The sequence below is a fragment of the Lithobates pipiens genome, unplaced genomic scaffold (assembly GCF_037356315.1).
Source record: "Lithobates pipiens isolate NorthernLeopardFrog02 unplaced genomic scaffold, aLitPip1_a1.2 Scaffold_23, whole genome shotgun sequence".
Taxonomy (NCBI): Eukaryota; Metazoa; Chordata; class Amphibia; order Anura; family Ranidae; genus Lithobates; species Lithobates pipiens.
This window is the reverse complement of record NW_027507785.1, coordinates 129,080,518-129,101,188: the sequence shown is the minus strand read 5'-3', so window position 1 is coordinate 129,101,188 and position 20,671 is coordinate 129,080,518. Positions and strand designations below refer to the sequence as shown.

The 20,671-nt window shown below is 47.6% G+C and overlaps 1 protein-coding gene across 15 annotated transcripts in view; it reads right to left on the bottom strand.

The window, feature by feature from the left end:
• The window catches only part of LOC143927896 (putative endonuclease 4), a 200,762-nt gene that overhangs the window by 148,313 nt on the left and 31,778 nt on the right, over positions 1-20,671 (bottom strand). For 14 of the 15 annotated variants that reach the window (XM_077452353.1, XM_077452357.1, XM_077452356.1 and 11 more), the window contains exon 2: positions 19,696-19,804. The exons of the other annotated variant lie outside the window; for it this stretch is intronic. In XM_077452353.1, coding sequence (XP_077308479.1) covers positions 19,696-19,786 — 91 coding nt within the window. In that variant the 5' untranslated portion in view covers positions 19,787-19,804. The remainder of the gene's footprint in view (positions 1-19,695; positions 19,805-20,671) is intronic. 15 annotated transcript variants of the gene reach the window in all.

Sequence of the window (20,671 nt, the reverse complement as noted above, 5' to 3'; positions counted from 1 at the left end):
CGGAGCCACTAGTGCATCTGCCCAAGGATCTCTTGTCCTGGACATGAATCATGCCACCTTCCCATTGAGACGGGAAGCCAGGAGTTATAGGTCTGGTGTGCCCCATCGCAGGCAGAGTTACCTGAACACTAGAGATGAGCCGAACACCCCCCGGTTCGGTTCGCACCAGAACTTTCAAACGGACCCCAAATTCGCACAAACTTTAGAACCCCATTGAAGCCTATGGGACTCGAACATTCGAAATTAAAAGTGCTAATTTTAACGGCTAATATGCAAGATACTGTCCTAAAAAGGGTTTGGGGACCTGGCTCCTGCCCCAGGGGACATGGGTCAATGCCTAAAATGTTTTTAAAAATGGCCGTTTTGGCGGAAGCACTGATTTTAATGACGATTAAAGAGAAAAAAAAAAGTGAAATATTCCTTTAAATATGGTGCCTGGGGGGTGTCTGTAGTATGCCTGTGAAGTGCCACGTGTTTCCCGTGTTTAGAACAGTCCCTGCACAAAATGACATTAAACGGAAATAACATAATTTAAAACTGCTAGCGGTTTTAATGTTATATCTGGTTCCTGCAATATGGTTGAAAATCATTGAGAAAAATGGCTTGGGTAGCCCTCCCTGCCCATTACCAGCCCCTTTGGGTCTTGTACGCATATTAACCACTTCAGCTCCGGACCAATAAACACCTTAAGGACCAGAGGTCTTTTTGCAATTTCGCACTGCGCTGCTTTAACTGGTAATTGCGCGGTCATGCAATATTGCACCCAAACGAAATTTGCGTCCTTTTCTTCCCACAAATAGAGCTTTCTTTTGATGGTATTTGATTGCCTCTGCGATTTTTTTTTTTTGCAATATAAATGGAAAAAGAGCGAAAATTTTGAAAAAAAAAGATATTTTCTTCTTTTTGTTATAAGAAAAATCGAATAAACTAAATTTTAGTCATACATTGAGGGCAAAATTTATTCAGCCACATGTCTTTAGTAAAAAAAATGTCAATAAGCGTATATTTTTTGGTTTGCGCAAAAGTTATAGCGTCTACAAACTAGAGTACATTTTCTGGAATTTACACAGCTTTTAATTTATGACTGCCGATCTCATTTCTTGAGGTGCTAAAATGGCAGGGCAGTACAAATCCCCCCCAAATGACCCCATTTTGGAAAGTAGACACCCCAAGGAAATTGCTGATGGGTATGTTGAGCCCATTGAATATTTATTTTTTTTGTCCTAAGGGATTGAATAATGACAAAAAGTTGTCACTAAATGATATATTGCTCACACATGCCATGGTTATATGTGGAATTGCACCCCAAAATATATTCCGCTACTTCTCCCGAGTATGGCGATACCACGTGTGTGGGACTTTTTGGGAGTCTAGTCGCGCACGGCACCCCGAAAACCACCTTCAGGATTTCTAAGGGTGCAAATTTTTGATTTAACTCCTCACTACCTATCACAGTTTCGAAGGCCATAAAATGCCAAAATAGCACAAAACCCCCCAAAATGACCCCATTTTGGAAAGTAGACACCCCAAGCTATTTACTGAGAGGCATGTTGAGTCCATGGAATATTTTATATTTTGCCACAAGTTGCGGGAATATTACAAACTTTTTTTTTTTTGCACCAAGTTGTCACTAAATGATATATTGCTCACACATGCTATGGGCATATGTGAAATGACACCCCAAAATACATTCTGCTGCTTCTCCCGAGTACGGGGATACCACATGTGTGGGACTTTTTGGGAGTCTAGTCGCACACGGCACCCCGAAAACCAATCACCACCTTCAGGATTTCTAAGGGTGCTAATTTTTGATTTAACTCCTCACTACCTATCACAGTTTCGAAGGCCATAAAATGCCAAAATAGCACAAAACCCCCCCAAATGACCCCATTTTGGAAAGTAGACACCCCAAGCTATTTACTGAGAGGCATGTTGAGTCCATGGAATATTTTATATTTTGCCAAAAGTTGCGGGAATATTACAAACTTTTTTTTTTTTTGCACAAAGTTGTCACTAAATGATATATTGCTCACACATGCTATGGGCAGAAGTCAAATTACACCCCAAAATAAATTCTGCTGCTTCTCCCGAGTACGGGGATACCACATGTGGGGGACTTTTTGGGAGCCTAGCCACGTACGGGACCCCGAAAACCAAGCACTGCCTTCCGGATTTGAATATAAAATGCTATAAAAAACAAACTAACCAGAGTCACCCGTAACACTTATACGGTGATCAGTGGTGAAAGGGTTAACTAGGGGCAATCAGGGGGTTCAAATTTTTATTAGGTAGTATATGGGGGTCCCTGGCGCTATATAAAAACCTGACGGGGAACCTAAATAACTAACTGGCTAACCAGCGTCACCAGTGACACTTATACTGTGATCGCTGGTGAAAGGGGGTGAAAGGGTTAACTAGCAGCAATCAGGGGGTTAAAACCATTATTGGGTAGTATATCGGGGTACCTAGCGCTATAAAAACCTGGCGGTGAACCTAAAAAAATAACTAGCTACCTAGCGACACTAGCGACACTGATGCAGCGTTCAGAAAAATTATCGCTTAGTGACACTGGCAAAAGGGGGTGAAAGGGTTAACTAGCGGCAATCAGGGGGTTAAAACCATTATTGGGTAGTATATCGGGGTACCTAGCGATATAAAAACCTGGCGGTGAACCTAAAAAAATAACTAGCTACCTAGCGCCACATGCAGCGATCAGAAAAATGATCGCTTAGTGACACTGGCAAAAGGGGGTGAAAGGGTTAACTAGCGGCAATCAGGGGGTTAAAAACATTATTGGGTAGTATATCGGGGTACCTAGCGCTATAAAAACCTGGCGGTGAACCTAAAAAAATAACTAGCTACCTAGCGACTGTAGCGACACTAATGCAGCGATCAGAAAAACGATCGCTTAGTGACACTGGCAAAAGGGGGTGAAAGGGTTAACTAGCGGCAATCAGGGGGTTAAAAACATTATTGGGTAGTATATCGGGGTACCTAGCGATATAAAAACCTGGCGGTGAACCTAAAAAAATAACTAGCTACCTAGCGACACTAGCGACACATGCAGCGATCAGAAAAATGATCGCTTAGTGACACTGGCAAAAGGGGGTGAAAGGGTTAACTCTAGGGGCAATCAGGGGGTTAAATCTTTATTGGGGGGTGATAGGGGGCTACCCTGGACCTAACACTAACTGTCCTGACAGTTTTTACTGTCACAACTGACACTGAATGCATTGATCAGTAAAGAAATGATCAATGCAATCAGTGACACTGTGACTGGGGGGGGAGGGGGGGCGGGGGGGATCGGGGGGCGATCGGGGGGGGGATCGGGGGGGGTTTGTGTGCCTGTGTGTACCTACATGTCAGTGTAGTGTTGGTGCACACTTACTTTTACTCTTCTCCTCGTAGTCCGGTCAAAAAGACCGCCCCGAGGAGAATGACATCACTTCCTCCTTCCTGTGTAAACAATACACAGGGGAGGAAGCTTCTCATTGGCCAGGAGCGATCCAGAGGGGGTGGCCGAAAACCAACGGCCATCCCCTCATCACGGAGCGCTCCTGGACCGAATCGGACCGCCGTAAACAGCGGGAGGGGGTCCGATCGGACCCCCCACCCGCTGGAAGGCAATCACGTAGATGTACGTGATTGTGCCTGCCTGTGCCATTGTGCTGACGTACAATGGCAATACGGCGGTCCTCAAGTGGTTAAGGGGAACCCAGTACCCATATTTAAAAAAGGAAATGCGTGTGGCCCCCAGGCTCTATATACTCAGAACAGCAGTATACAGGCAGTGCAAACAAGACAGAGACTGTGTAGGTTTGTTGTGTTAAGTTGAATCTGTTTGTAATTTTCAACTGGTACATTTTTAAAGTGTAGCTCCAGTCAAAAAAAATATTTTTAAGCTTTTTGGAAAACATAGGGAAGGGTTATCACTTGCTGTTGTCTCCTTCCGTTTGCAAGTAGGAGATGTTTGTAAGTTGGATGTTTGAAAGTAGGGGCCTGTCCTATATGCTCTGCAGAAATGGCGGAACAAGGTGTTGGTTTTGCCACAACATTGCAAGCCCGCAAAGTGACTCTTGGTGGGCGCTGGAGCGCCCTGCTGTGAACGATTATATCAAGAATTGTAATTACATGCCATTGTTGAACAGTGGTAGAAAAATTGACCTTTGGTGGTTGTGGTGCTGGTGCCACAACACTATAAGTCCTCACAGTTACTCTGGGTGGGCACAGGAACGGGCCCTCCTGTGAAATATTATATCAAGAATTGTAATTACATGTCCCTGTTAAACAGGGGCAGAAAAATTGGGCCTTAGGCACTGGTGCTGGTGCCACGACACTGCAACCTTTCCCATATACTCTTGTTTTATTGCAGGAATTAGCCCTGCTGCAAAGCATTGCATCAAAAATTGTAATTAACCGCCCCTGTTAAACAGGGGCAGAAAAATTGGGCTGATGGCATCACCCAGAACCAGAAATGTTCTTCCAACATATCAGCGGAGGAGGAAGAGGATAGACAATCAACATAACAGGACAGTCACTCAGCATCAGCATAGGCAGTCTTGAAGGGATGTGATATTTAAAAAAAAAATATTCGGTTACATCAGCTTCAGGTGCTTGGTAGCTGTGGGTGATCCAAGACTGATTCATCTTGATGAAGGTCAGTCGATCAACTGATTCGGTGGACAGGCGCACCCTGTGATCGGTAACAAAGCCACCAGCAGCACTGAAGGTGCGTTCCGAAAGAACGCTGGATGCAGGACAGGCCAGTAGCTCAATTGCATACTGTGCAAGCTCTGGCCAGTGATCCATCCTCAAGACCCAGTAAGCCAGAGGATTTTCGGTGGGAAAGGTGTCCAAGTCTGACCTTGCCCCTAGGTATTCCTGCACCATGTAAATCAGACGCTGGCGATGGTTGCTGGAACCGATCATACCTTGGGGCTGCGGACTAAAAAATTGTCTGAAAGCAGTCAGTCAGACGGCCACCTTCTCCACCGCTCCTTCTGACCGATGCCTCAGCAACACGTTGTCCAGGACCAGGAGTTTGTAACCTCCCAGTCTCTGGGAACGTGTTGCACAGACCTTTCTGCAAGGCCTCCCGGAGATGTCTCATCCTCTGCTCCCTCTGCAATGGCAAGATAAGGTCGGCAACCTTACCCTTGTACCGTGGATCAAGGAGAATGGCCAGCCAGTAATGGTCCCTCTCCTTGATCCGAAGAATACGAGGATCCTCCTGCAGGCTTTGCAGGATCAGGGAGGCCATGCAGCGTAGGTTAGCTGAGGCATTCGGTCCGGAGTCCTCTGGGTCACTAAGGACAACATGATCCGCAGCTACCTCCTCCCAGCCACGTACAAGTCCACGGGTTTCTTGGGACTGTAAATCATCCCTACAAGACTGCTGCTGATGCCGAGTGCCAGCCTCCACCTCCATGCTGACACAATCATCCTCCTCCTCCTCTTCCTCCTCCTCATCCTCTTCCTGTGTGATGGGTGGCACAGCAGGAACACTGTCTGGATAAAGGGAGCCTTGAGAGGCAAGGAAGTCCTCCTCTTCCTGCCTCTGTTCTGCCCCAAGTGCCCTGTCCATTATTCCACGCAGTGTATGCTCCCTCCCGCAGTGTATGTATCTCTGATCATGCCCCACTGGCGTGGTGAGAAAAAACCGAGCTCCCCTGCCCCTGTCCTGGTGCCGTAGTCGCACAGGTACTCATTGATGGCCCTCTGCTGCGTGTGCAGCCGCTGCAGCATGGCCAACGTTGAGTTCCACCTGGTGGGCATGTCACATATAAGGCGGTTCTTGGGCAGGTTCAACTCCTTTTGGAGCTCAGCCAGCCGAGCACAGGCATTAAATGATCGGCGGAAATGCACACAGACTTTCCTGGCCTGCTTCAGGACATCCTGTAAGCCCGGGTACCTGCCCAAGAACCGCTGCACCACCAGGTTAAGGACGTGAGCTACACAGGGCACATGGGTCAGTTGTCCCTGTCGGAGGGCGGAGAGGAGGTTGGTGCCATTGTCGCAAACCACCATTCCTGGCTTAAGCTGGTGTGGCGTTAACCACCTCTCGGCCTGCCCCCGCAGAGCTGACAAAACATCCGCCCCAGTGAGGCTCCTGTCCCCCAAACAAACCAGCGCAAGCACGGCATGGCATTGTTTTGCCTGCGTACTTGCGTAGCCCCTGGAACGCCTACGGAGCACCGCTGGTTCTGAGGACAGAGCACTGGAAGAGGCCATGGAGGAAGAAGAAGAGGAGGGGGTGGAGGAGAGAGGTGTGTCACAACCAATAGTAGCATTTTGGAGGCGTGGTGGCGGAACAACCTCCAACACTACTGCACCTTGTCCTGCATCCTTCCCAGCTGCCAGAAGAGTGACCCAATGGGCCGTGAAAGACAGGTAACGTCCCTGTCCATGCCTGCTGGACCATGAGTCAGCGGTAAGATGCACCTTACCGCTGACCGCCCTGTCCAGCGAGGCAAGGACATTGCCTTCCACATGCCGGTAGAGAGCCGGAATCGCCTTCCGTGAGAAAAAGTGGCGTTTGGGGACCTGCCACTGAGGAACCGCACATTGTACAAACTCACGGAAGGAGGCCGAGTCTACCAACTGAAAAGGCAGCAGTTGAAGTGCTAGCAATTTAGCCAAGCTAGCATTCAACCGCTGGGCATGTGGATGGCTGGGAGTGAACTTCTTTCGGCGGTCCAGCAGCTGGGGCAGGGACATTTGCCTGCTATAATCGCACGTGGGTGTACCGCTAGCAGAGTGCCCGGAAGCACTTGGCTGTGACACACCTAATTCTACACCTTCATTCCTCTCAGAGCAGGTTTCAGAGAGGACTGAAGGTCTAGTGGGGTTGGAGATGCCAGCTGATGAGGAGCAAGGAGAGGTCCGCTTTGTTCTTTGGTGTGGGTCTTTGAGGTACACTTGCCAACGAGCTGCATGGCAGGTCAACATATGTCTGGTCAAGCATGTGGTGCCCAAGCGGCTGATGTTTTGGCCACGCGAGATACGCTTGAGACATATGTTGCAAATAGCAGCGGTGCGATCTGATGCACTCGTCTCAAAAAAGGCCCACACCAAAGAACTTTTAGAATAACGCGCAGAGGCAGCGCCCTGCACAGGCGGAGCTCTCCGGTGTGATTCAGTCAGATTGCTGCCCCTAAGCCGGCCCCATCCTGCCTCGTTGAACATGTGCCTCCTCCTCCTCTCTCCTACCAGGCACAGGTACTATCACCCCGCGAATTAGCAGGTCCCTTACCGCCCCCATAAAGGTCTCCCGGTGAGCCGGGAGCAAGGGTATGCTGGAAGGGAAGAATCTGTTTGGTGGCCAAGAGAGGAACTCTATCTTGTAGCCATATGAAATCAGTTTGCAGACCCATTGGTCAGACAGAAGCCCACTGGGCTGCAAACTCCCGAAGGCAACATCCCCCCGGGCAGGGCAGGGGCAAACCTTCCTGCGGCAGCACTCTTGCTCACAGGCTTGTTAGGCTTGCAGTTCCAAGGACACCCAGAGGAGAGACAACAGACACCCAGGGCACAGCTACCCAGCGCAGCCCCCCACCCAAGGTCAGAGCTCCCCCAGGGGCCCCTGTCTATGTGCACACACACCGCTCAGCAGCCCATGCAGCATCCCCCATGGGGGGGGGAGATAGGGACAGGGAGAGAAGAGAGGGAGGAGAGGGATCCCCCCAATCGACTTCCCAGGGAATGCCCAGCTGCTCAGCCCCACGGAGACAGGGAAAGCTGTACTTATCAGTCCGGAAGAGCTGGGGACATTCCATCACAGACCCACTCTCCGATCAGTACGGGGTGGCTGCTGGCCTGACACACTGACGCAGACATCAGTAGCCCAGTCATACGTGTACTCGCCGGCCACCCCTGGAACCTGAGGGGCATGTCGTGGCCGACCCAGCACTGAGCTCTGGTCTGCACACGTTTGCTGGCCAGGCTGGGGAGACTACAAGGATAAGGGTATCCAGCCTGTCACCCAGCCGGCTGTTGATAGCAGACCACAGGATCTTATCTTCCGCAAAAAGGCAAACTTCTGCAGAAAAAAATCCACGGACCGATGGGCCCGCAGGGTTCCCAGGTCCTTCTCCTTCACTAGGCAGAAAAAAAAACTGAGGCTGCAGGAAACAGGCTGGGGGGGTTGTTACTGAAGGGACTGCCCCTTGGGCGGAACTAGAAAGTTCTGTTTTTTGTACATGTTAACATGTTCTGCCTAGTTCTCTCCTAAAGGTGGCGTAACAACCCGATGGTCTAAAGTAAAGGAGCTGTGTTAGTGAACGTAAGAGAAATAGGATTTTTGTACTCCCCGTAAAATCCTTTTCTCTGAAGTTCATTGATGGACACAGCATCTTCATCTTGACCTTAGGGTTATATCGCCCCTTAAAGGAGAGGACTAGGTAAAAGTCTTAAAAACAGCAACACTTGCACAGTACCGCCCAAGGGGTGGTCCTACTGGCTATAACCCCTCACACTACATCCAACAGCTCAGTTTTTCAAAAAAAGTACAACATAAATAGGAGTGGTGGGTGCTGTATCCGTCAATGAACTTTAGAGAAAAGGATTTTACAAGGAGTACAAAAATCCTATTTTCTCTTTCGTTCATTGACGGACACAGCATCTTCATCTTGACCTTAGGGACATCCCCAAGCCGTGTCAAAGAACGAGGGGTGGGAACAGCAAGAAAGTAACTCCACCCATAACAACCAGAGCTCCCCAACAGAGGAGTTGCAACCTTAAACAGCCGCCTGCAAAACCTTGCGGCCGAAGCAAGCATCCGAAGATGCGCTCACATCAACCTTGTAAAATTTTGTGAAAGTGTGAATGGAAGACCAGGTTGCCACCTTACACACCTGGGAAACGGGCGCATGATGTCGGAAAGCCCAAGAGGCACCAATTGCCCTGGTAGAATGTGCCGTAACAGGAAAGGGAGGCGTCCGTCCCTTTAGGGCATAAGCCTGAACCACAATCTGTCTGATCCACCGAGAGATCCCAGCCACGACACTTCCTGCCTGGAGTTTGCATGTTCTCTCTGTGCCTGCATGGGTTTCCTCCAGGGTACTCCGGTTTCCTCCCACACTCCAAAGATATGCAGGTAGGTTAATTGGCTTCTGTCCAAAATTGGCCCTAGTATATGATTGGGGACCTTGGATTGTGGGCTCCTTGAGGGTAGGGACCAATGCGAGTGTGCAATGTACAGGGACAATTGTAGACACTCACTCAGGTTGAACTGGATGGACTGGTGTCTTTATTCAACCTTACTAACTATGTAACTATGGTGGTCGATGAGACCGCCAGTCCCTTCTTTGGACAAGCCACCGATACAAACAGCGAGTCCGACCACCGAAAATAAACCTTAGCAGACAGATACACACCCGCAGAGCCCGGACCACCTCCAAAGAATGCAAAGCAACCTCTTTAGTGTGTGACGGCCGAGGACATAAGGACTGAAGCACAATGTCCTCATTTAGATTAAAGGCCGAAACAACCTTTGGCAGAAACGAAGGCTGCGGATGCAGCACCGCTTTATCCTTGTGGAGGACCAAGTAGGGAGACTTGCAAGACAAGGCCGCCAACTTAGAAACCCTCCTGGAAGATGTAATAGCCACTAGAAAGACTACTTTCTGAGAGAGTGTCAATAAGGGGATCTCCCTAATGTTTTCAAACGGCAGTTTCTGAAGAGAGAGCACCAGATTCAAATCCCACTAAGGTATTGGTGGTCGTACCCCTGAACAAACGTACTCACCATGAATGAGTCGCCAAGAGTTGCTGAAAAAAAGACAGCCAAAGCTGATATCTGCCCCTTGATGGTGCTTAAGGCAACTTTCGGATGCACTCCTCGCTGCAAAAACTGCAGGATCCTGGAAATCAAGTATGTGCACGGACGCCACCCCATCTCCTCACACACAGATGTAGGCCTTGCACGTACGATGATAAATCTTCAGAGAAAATCTTCCGTGCCCTCAGCATAGTGGATATTACCGAATCCGACAGACCTCTGTCCTTTAGCACCTGGCTTTCAACAGCCATGCCGTTAAAGCCAGTGACGATAAAGCAGGATGAAGTATTGGACCTTGCGACAGAAGGTCCTCTCGCATTGGCAGTACCAAGGAACATCCGCCACCATTCATACTATGTCAGCGTACCACGGACGCCGAGGCCAATCTGGGGCTATCAGAATTACTGGAATCCCCTCGGCCTCCACTCTACGAAGCAGACGTGATAGAAGTTTGAGTGGGGGAAAAGCATAAATCAGCCAATAATGCCCCCATGGAGCCACCAATGCGTCTGCCGCATCCGCCCAGGGATCCTTTGACCTGGCCACAAACCTCTGTACCTTTGCGAATGAGTCGAGAAGCCAGGAGATCCACATCTGGCGTGCCCCACCTCAGGCAAAGGAGCCAAAATACATCTGGATGTAGCGACCATTCCCCATTCCCACATTCCAGCATCAGCATAGTCCGCTTGCCAGTTTTCTACGCCCGGAATGTACACAGCCGACAGAGCTAGCACATGCCGCTCTGTCCACCGCAGGATGTGAGTGACCTCCAGTGCTGCAGCCAAGCACATTGTTCCTCCTTGATGGTTGATATACGCGACCGCCGTGGCGTTGTCCGACTGGATCCTGACCGGACGCCCCTACAGCTTATGTGACCATGTGGAGAGGCATTGCCTGATTGCTTGAAGTTCCAGCACGTTGATCGGCAGGCGGAATTCTTCCTGGGTCCAGCAACCCTGGGCTGACTGTACATCCCAAACTCCCCCCCAACCAGTCAGGCTGGTGTCCGTTGTGATCACCATCCAATGAAGAGGAAGGAACGACTTCCCGGAGACGGAGACCTCATCCACCAGAGCAGGGAATCTCTGACTAGCTGTCTCACCGGAATTTGACAAGAAAAGGGACAACGGAGATTTGTCCCATTTTGGACATGGACCTCCTTTTCCAAAACTCGAGTGTGGAATTGAGCATACGGTACCGCCTCGATAGTGGGTACCATGAGACCCAGCACTCGCATGCAAAAACGCAGCGATGACCACCTGCGGGACACCAACAACTTCACCGCAGCTTGAAGAGTCTGCAGCTTGTCCAAAGGGAGAAAGACTCTCGCCTCTGAGGAGTCCAGAAGCAGGCCCAGGTACTCCAGGCGTTGAGTCGGCATCAATACTGACTTCTGTAGGTTCAGTACCCAACCAAACTTCCAAAGAGCTTGCATAGTGATTGCCACATCCTTCCATAATTCTGAGGCGGAAGCTGTTCTCAGGAGGAGGTCATCGAAGTAACCCATGATTGCAATCCCTCGTTGCCTTAGCAAAGCCAAAATTGGGACTAGTACCTTGGTGAAGACCCTCCGTGCCGACGCCATGTCAAAATGGAGAGCTACAAATCGGTAGTACTCGTCCCCAAATCGCAGAAACCTCTGATGTTTGATGCATATGGGGACATGTAAGTATGCATCCTTGATGTCCAGGGATGCCAGAAAATCCCCCTGATGGAGTGCAGCGAACACTGAGTGAACCGATTCCATCCTGAACCTTTGTACCTTCACAAAGCTGTTGAGGGCCTTGAGGTCTGGGACCGGACGGACCCCCTTCGTTCTTTGGGACTACAAACAGATTGGAATAGAATCCCTGAAACTTTTCTGCTGTCGATACAGGTACTATCACCCCATGCAACAGCAGGTCCTGTACTGCCCAGAACAGGGCATCCCGACAAGCCAGAAGAAGATGAAGTTTGGAGGGAAAAAAATCTTTGGCGGACAAGAAAGAAACTCTAGCTCGTATCCTGATTAAACCAGTTTGCAGACCCACTGGTCGGAAAGTAGGGAGGTCCACCGGGCTGCAAACTCCCGAAGTCTACCCCCCTCTCGAGAGTCAGGTGGGGGCAAACCTTCATGTGATAACAGATTTGCTTGCAGGCTTGTTTGGCTTGCGAAACCAGGGATGCTTTTGTCCCTCAGCAGGCACCTTGTCGGACTGGGAACGCTTACCTGCCTACCCGGGCGGATGAAGAACCCGCTTCACCCCATCATGGCCCAGAAAACGGGAAGAGGATGAGCAGACCCCCCAACACCCCCTGCCAGGACCGAGAACCCCCCCCCCGGAGGACCCCCAGCCAGGTACGTGCACCGCACCCCCATGTGCCCAGTCACACAGAGGCCCATAACATGGGGAGGAGGGAAGGGGCAGGGAGAGTGAGAGACCCCCTAGTCGACCTCCCAGGGAATGCCCAGCTGCTCCATCCTGCCGAAACAGGTGGAACCATACTTACTCCTCCTGCAGAGACTAGTGGATGCATCACCCGAGCAGTACTTGCTAAGTAGTGGCTGCTGGCCACGGCGCACTGCGACACAGACAGCAGTAGACGGGTCATATGTGTGCCCGGAGAGCATATAGCTCACCAGCCACCCCTAGATCAGACGGGGCATGCCGTGGCCGACCCAGCGTGTAGCTAGGGCCTGCTCACACTCATGGCCAGACTGGGGAGACTACCAGGATCTATATTATCCAGCCTGTCACCCAGCCGAGCTGTTGATTGTAGATCACAGGAATCAAAGATGCAGAAAAAAGAAAAAAAATCCCAGGACCAATGGTCCCACCAGGAGCCAGGTCCTTCTACACTAGGCAGAAAAAAAAACTGAGCTACTGGATGCAGTGTGAGGGGTTATAACCAGTAGGATCGCCCCCTGGGCGGTACTGTGCAAGTGTTGCTGTTTTTAACACTTTCTGCCTAGTCCTCTCCTAAAGGGGCGATATAACCCTAAAGTCAAGATGAAGATAATGTGTCCGTCAATGAACGAAAGAGAAAGACCCCCCCACACCCACACCCACACCCACACACACACACACACACACACACACACACGACCAGAGGCTGTCAATCTGCTGGAGGCCCCTCCCTTGTCACCATTTTTCTCTTTTCAACAAAACAGCAGAGATGGCACTTAGTGCTTTTAATTGAGACAAATACACACTATAGAGGGATATGCTTTGTTCATATTTCATGTCTGAGGCTTACAACCACTTTAATGTACTATAAGAAAAGGATTTTATGGTAAGTCAAAAACAGGACAAAGGAAGAGTATTCAGGTACACAGGGACGTCCAAAAAGCAGTCCAACTGAGGGGTGGACAACACATCAACAAGGCTAACAGGCTCACAAAAACCAACAGGTTAAGGCGATATTAAAGGCAAGAGAATGAAGTGCCATTATTCAATATTAAAATGTGAATACATAATGCAACAGCATCTCATTCTTTTTAAAAAAGCTTCTAAATACCTTATTTTCTCCATGTACAGCAGTGGTCATGTGATCTTTCTCTGCTTGTTCCTGTCCGCAGGGAAAGATCTTATTATTATTATTATTTTTTTTTTTGTGGTTGAACTTGATGGGCATGTGTCTTTTTTCAACCTGACTAACTATGTAACTATGATATTATTATCTGTGGGAGGAGCCTCTACCATACAGATGATGTATGCTATATATATCATCTAATGAACTGTGAACTACAATTCCATGCCCGATTGGTGCTGTAGCAGTCACTTGACTTAGTAAAAAATAAAACAAATGCTTCCAGAATGCAAATGAAAAATAAATATAGCTAAAAGTAGCTTAACCACTTTGCGCCCGCGCTATAGCCAAAAGACGGCTACAGCACGGATGCCATTTGCCGGGAGGGCATCCCTGGACGTCCTCCTGTTTACTTCCCACGAGCGCTCATCAGGGAAGTTCTGTGCTGGCCATGTCCCTTGGACACAGCCAGTCACAGATCGCTGTAAATGTCCAATCACAGCGGCCATTTACAGCGCGATCGGTGTGTCCAATGGGAGATGATCTCATATGTAAACATATGAGATCATCTCTCATTGCCCATCTGCCTCCTCACACAGAGACAGCATGTGAGGAGGAAGAGATGAATCGCTGCAGCCTGTGAAAAAAATAAAATAAAGAAAAAACAATGCCCACAGTAACTGTTAGTGCCAGTGCCACGTATAAGTGCCATCTGTCATGAGTGCCACGTGTCATCAGTGCCACATAGTGCCATCTGTCATCAGTGCCATATCAGTGCCACGTATTAGTGCCATCTGTCATCAGTGTCACGTGCCATCTGTTATCAGTGTCACTTGTCATCAATGCCACGTATCAGTGCCATCTGTCAGTGTCACGTGTCATCAGTGCCACATATTAGTGCCATCTGTCATCAGTGCCACATATTAGTGCCATCTGTCATCAGTGCCACATATTAGTGCCATCTGTCATCAGTGACACATATTAGTGCCATCTGTCATCAGTGCCACATATTAGTGCCATCTGTCATCAGTGCCACATATTCATCAGCGACCCATCAGTGTATCCAGTGCCACATATTAGTGCCATCTGTCATCAGTGTCACGTGCCATAAGTGCCAAGTATCAGTGCCATCTGTCATCAGTGCCATGTCAGTGTCACGTGTCATTGTCCTGGTGCTCCAGGGCCTTCAAAAGTGTAATAGGTAGTCACCAACTTAGATGTGTAATTTGGGGCTCCCTGCATGTTGGGCCTCTCCAAGTGGCTAGGCTGTGGAAAAGTCCCACACGTGATATCGTAATACTCAGAAGAAGTAGCAGAATTTATTTTGGGGTGTCATTTGTGGTATACACATGCCATGTGAGAGAAATAACCTATTACAATGACTATTTTGTGGGGGGGGGGGGTCTTAATTTTGCAAAGAATTGTGGGAAAAAATGACAACATCAAAAACCTCACGGTGCATCTTACTAAATACCTTGGAATGTCTACTTTCCCAAAAGGTAATTTGTGGGATACTCGTACTTTCCTGGCTTGTTCGGGTAGAAGAAATGAGACCACCAGTACATAAGGTGTGATAATTTTTTTATGATTTGCACCACAGCTTGTAGACTCTATAACTTTAACAAAGACCAAATAATATCCACTAATTTGGTTTATTTTTACCAAAGAGTTGTAGCAGTATAAATTGTGGCCAAAATTTATGAAGAAAAATTAATAATTTGCAAAAATGTTTTCACAGAAACAAAGAAAAAATGTGTTTTTTTTTCCAAATTTTCAGTCTTTTTTCATTTATAGTGCAAAAAATAAAAAACCCAGAGGTGATCAAATACCAGCAAAAGAAAGCTCTATTTGTGGGGGGAAAAAAAAAGGACAAAAAATGTATTTGGGTACAGTGTTGCATGACTGAGCAATTGTCATTCAAATTGTGAGAGCACTGAAAGCTGAAAATTGGTCTGGGCAGGAGGGGGGTTTAAGTGCCCAGTAGGCAAGTGGTTAAATTTTCATAGAAATCCAAATTTAAAAACATTTGTAAATTACTTTTGTTCATTAACAGTGTGTATGCAGAGTTTTATATGATTGATAATCACTTTCATTTTGTAAAATACTGTATAGATATGTGGAGGAGGAGCTGCCAATCACAGCTGTATAGGAATGCCCGTCCCACCTGCTTGTAGTGTGTGTATGTGACGCCTATATTAGCCAAAACCTAATACGCAGTCCCCCAAGGATGCAGGCCTAAAACAACGGTGGTCTACCACTATGCAACCCCGTAGGTATGCAACTATGCAGGTACCCAGGTATGCCGTTGTGTATGTACCTACCTACAGTGCATCTGGAAAGTATTCACAGAGCTTCACTTTTTCCACATTTTGTTATGTTATAGCCTTATTCCAAAATGTATTTAATTCATTATTTTCCTCAAAATTCTACATATAATAACCCATAATGACAATGCGAAAGAAATCTTTGCACATTGCAAAATCTTTGCAAATTTATAAAAAAATAAAATAAAAAAATATATCACATGTATACAAGTATTCACAGCCTTTGACATGACACTCAAAATTGAGCTCAGGTGCATCCTGTTTCCACTAAACATCCTTGAGATGTTTCTACAGCTTCATTTGAGTCCACCTGTTGTAAATTCAGTTGGACATGATTTGGAAAGGCACTCGCCTGTCTTTATAAGGTCTATATAAGGTCCCACTGTTTAAAATGTAATTCAGAGCACAAACCAAGCCAACAAGTCCAAAGAATTGTCTGAAGACCTCCGAGACAGGATTGTATCGAGGCACAGATCTGCGGAAGGGTACAGAAAAATATCTCCAATGTTGAAGGTCCTAATGAGCACAGTTGCCCTATCATCCATAAATGGAAGTTTAGAACCACCAGGACTCTTCCTAGAGCGGCCCGCAGGCCAAACTGAGCTATTGGGGGAGAATGGCTTTAGTCACAGAGGTGACCAAGAACCCCATGGAGCTCCAGCATTTCTCTGTGGAGAGAGGAGAACCTTCCAGAACAGCAGCCATCTCTGCAGCACTCCACCACTCAAGCCTGTATGGTAGAGTGGGCAGACAGAAGCCACTCCTCAGTCAAAGGCACATGACAGCCTGCCTTGAGTTTGCCAAAAGGCACACGAAAACCCGCCTGGAGTTTGCCAAAAGGCACCTGAAGGACTCTCAGACCATGAGAAAACAAAATTCTCTGGTCTGATGAAACAAAAATGTAACTCTTTGGCCTGAATGGCAAGTGTCATGTCTGGAGGAAACCAGGCACCACTCATCACCATCAGTGCTGGGCTTTCAGCCCTTCCTTCTCTGTGCTCAGGTTGCTCAGCTGTTGGTTAATTGCCAGTATTCATCGTTCCACAGTGGGTCAACTGTTGATCATCTCAAGCCCACAGCCAGCCCCTTCTGCCTGGTTAATTTCTTCAAAGCCTTCGCCTTGGTCAACATATAAAGAGACTCGCTGCTGTGTTCCTGTTGACGACTTGCCTGGCTAAAGTCTCTTCTGGTTCCCGATCCTGTCTGCTGCCTCTGACTTTGCTGATCTCTGGCTTCCTGAATTCCTGGCTTCTGACTACCTGGCTATGTTTTGACTTGCTTTACCAGTTGTACCATTTTATTAAAAAGGTGTGATTTTTTTTTTTACTGCATTTTCTGTCTCTGTCTGTTTCATGGTTCCTGACAATCACCTGGCCAATACCATCCCTACAGTGAAGCATGGTGGTGGCAGCATTATGCTGTGGGGATGTTTTTCAGCAACAGGAACTGGGAGACTAATCAGGATTGAGGGAAAGACGAATGAAGCAATGTACAGAGACATGCTGGTGCGTTCCTGTGCAATTCACATGCGTTCCAGGTGTAGTGCAATTTCAGCCCACTGAATGGGCTTAAATCATGTCAGACTACACCAGTAGTTTACAGGAACCAGATCACATGTTACTACTATACCATACAATATGGTTCAGGCAAACGCATTATATTTGCAACCTGTGTTTGGGGTGTCATTAAAGCGGGAGTCCGCCGGGACTCCGCGTTTTTTTTTTTTTTTTTAAAAGCCAGCAGCTACAAATACTGCAGCTGCTGACTTTTAAAATAGTAACACTTACCTGTCCAGCGTGCCCGCGATGTCGGCACCCGAAGCCGATCTGTAGATCGTTTCTTGGGTGCTGCCGCCGCCATCTTGGGTATGGGAATCAGGAAATGGAGCCTTTCAGCTTCATTTCCCGGTTCCCTACTGCGCATGCGCGAGCCGCGCTGCGCAATAAGGACGGTCCCCGCTGCCTCTGGGATCTGTGTGTTTTCCCAGCAGGCAGCGGGGCACTTGCGGAAAGGGGTGGGCACTTGCGGAAAGGGGCGTAATCTACGCCCCTTTCCGCAGAGAGCTATCCCGGAAGTGGGTGCAGTTACCTGAATTATCCAGGTAACTGCACCCCCCTCCCCCCTGAAAGGTGCCAATTGTGGCGCCGGAGGGGAGGGAGGATTCCGATGAGCGGAAGGTCCATTTTAGGGTGGACCTCCGCTTTAACATTGACAATCATTGCAGATCACAACTGCAGTGCGTTTTGAACTTGCGGCGCAGGAAGCGAATAGGGAACACAGGTTTCCCGCACTGCGTGTTGGTGTGAGCTGGCCCTGGATTTATGGGCTTTTGTTCTGTTACAAGTGGGAAGCATTGACGATTGATTTGTATTAGCCCTTGTACACACGGTCGGACACTCTGACAACCAAATCCGTTGGATTTTGTCCGAAACTGTTGCATACACACGGTTGGACAAAGTTGTCGGAAAATCCGATTGTACATAACGTGATGACGTTATTTTGTTACGACGGGACTATGTTCAGGCTAGTAGCCAATAGCTTTGGTCTAGGAATTTGTTCTGAGCATGCGTGGCACTTTGTCCGTCGGAGTAGGCTACACATGATCGGAGTATGTCCGATCGGAGCATGTTGTCGGAAAATTTTATAGACAAGTTGGAAAACTTGGTCCGTCAGATATTCCGACAGAAACAGTCCGATGGAGACCACACACAGTCGGATTATCCGACAATGCGGTCCGATCGGACACATTCCGTCGGAATCTCCAACCGTGTGTACAAGGGCTTAGAAGGGGGAGGATTTATGTTTGGGGGAGGTGTTGTACTGGGAAGGGAGATTTGGGTGAGAGGATTTATGACAGAACTGGGCAACGGACTTGTGCTGGTGTGGGGGATTGGGGGGGAAAGAGGATTTGTGCTGGAAGGGAATTTGGGGGTGGTGTATTTGTGACTGGATGAGGATTTGTGTTGGGGAGTGGTATTTAGGGGAGAGAATTTGTGCTATAAATGGGAAAAAAGATTTACAATGGGAGGAAGATCTGTGCTAGAAGAAGGATTGGGGTGATTTGTTTAGCTGGGAGGGATTTTTGTGCTGGTAAAGGGGTATTGTTTGGGAGAGGATTTGTATTGGAACTGGCCAGTACATCCCTCCCAGCAACAACTGACCCCCACCACAACATAAGACCTCCCCCAGCAACAATAGATCCCCCACCAACAGAAGAACTCCCCAGCAACAACAAACCCCCTTCCTTCGGAAAAATAGATCCCCTCCAACAACAATAGATCCCCCAGCAGCCAGCATCAATAGACCCTCCACACCCCAGCATCCCTTGGCATTACATACATTCAGTTCTGGTGGTGCCGGAACTGCGTTTCCCCACATTGTTGCTGAAAAAAAGCCCTAGAAACAAGTAATGCACACGTACAGTATGTGGTATCCTCATGTATGTCTGGTGGTGGATCGTATAGCATGAAATAATACAGCTTCTTTCTACTATTTTGGACCAGTTTTCATATGAAAAAATAAATAAAAAATCATGGACAGATATTTTATATCCGTCTACAAATCAGATTATAGTGTAAGTTAGTGATCAGTATAAGCCTTGGCCAACACCTAGCAGTGTTTTAAACCTATAAAAAAATAAAAATAAAAAAATAAAAACTACGAAAAAGCGCATTTCACTGTATGGAGCAACCTAAAGAGGAGTCAGCAGAAAAATGTCTAACCTTAAGGCGGCATTCACACCTGAGCGTATAGTTTTCAGGCGGAAAGTCTTGCACTTTTTGCCACGATTTTCAAAAGGTCACCAATGTAAAAAGCAGAAAACCGCCTGTAAAGAAGCTCACATACTTTTGAGCTTCAGGCGTTTTGCTTCAGGTGACAGCTCAGCACTTCAACGCTCAGATGTGAACAAGGGCCATTTAAATGAATGGGATTTTGCTTATTGGGCGTTTTGGAACTTTTGAGATGAGCGTTTTCCGAGCTGAAAATATCAAGTGTGAATGGGCCCTAAATTAGGTGCTAGCGAGTTCAAATTATTTTTTTTACATATTAATAAATAACTACTTTCTTAGCCAACACTCTTACCACTGTTTTTTTGTTTCCGCTTTATTTTAGCACGTCCTACATTTTTTTTCATTTGCTTTTCTGCAGGTGCAACACCATCCTGCCCAGCCATCTTCTCTCAATCAGAAATCTGAAAAAAATAAAATTTTTATTAAATGGCTTTTAGTAAAGAGAAACTTTTCCAGATATTTTATAGAAAACGAATACGTATCTATTAATATGTAAAATACTAACTTTTAAGAATAACAATATTTTGCAGGTTTTTCCTTTGACTGTCAGTTCTTATGTTTCCTCCTTATAAAAAGCAGATCCAAGTTCAATTATCCAATCATTCGCAGATGACATAAGAGAAATTAATATTCATACAATTTATGCCTTGTGCAGCGTAAAAAAAAAAAAATAGGATTTTTGTACTCACAGTAAAATCCTTTTCTCTGATGTTCATTGACAGACACAACACCTTTAATCTTGACCTTAGGGTTATATTGCCACCTTCAGGAGAGGACTAGGCAAAGCATGTAAAAAAAGAAAAACTGAACAGTACCGCCCAGGGGGCGGTCCTACTGGTTATAACCCCTCACCCTGCTTCCAGCAGCTCAGTTCGTCAAAAAGCAGTACAAACATAAATAGGAGGGGTGGGTGCTGTGTCCGTCAATGAGCTTCAGAGAAAAGGATTTTACGGTGATGACAAAAATCCTATTTTCTCTTTTATTCATTGACAGACACAGCACCTTTAAAAATAACCTCAACCCATAACCAGAACTCCTCAACCGTGGATTTGCAACTTTAAAAGGGCCGACTGCAAAACCTAGCGGCCGAAGCAAGCATCCGAAGATGCGCTCACATCAGTGGACGACCAGGTCTCCGCCTTACACACCTGGGAAACGGATGATTGATGATGGAAAGCCCAGGAGGCACCAATTGCCCTGGTCTGAATGTGCCGTGACAGGAAAGGGGGGGGGGGGGCGCCCACCCCCTTAAGGCATAAACCACGATC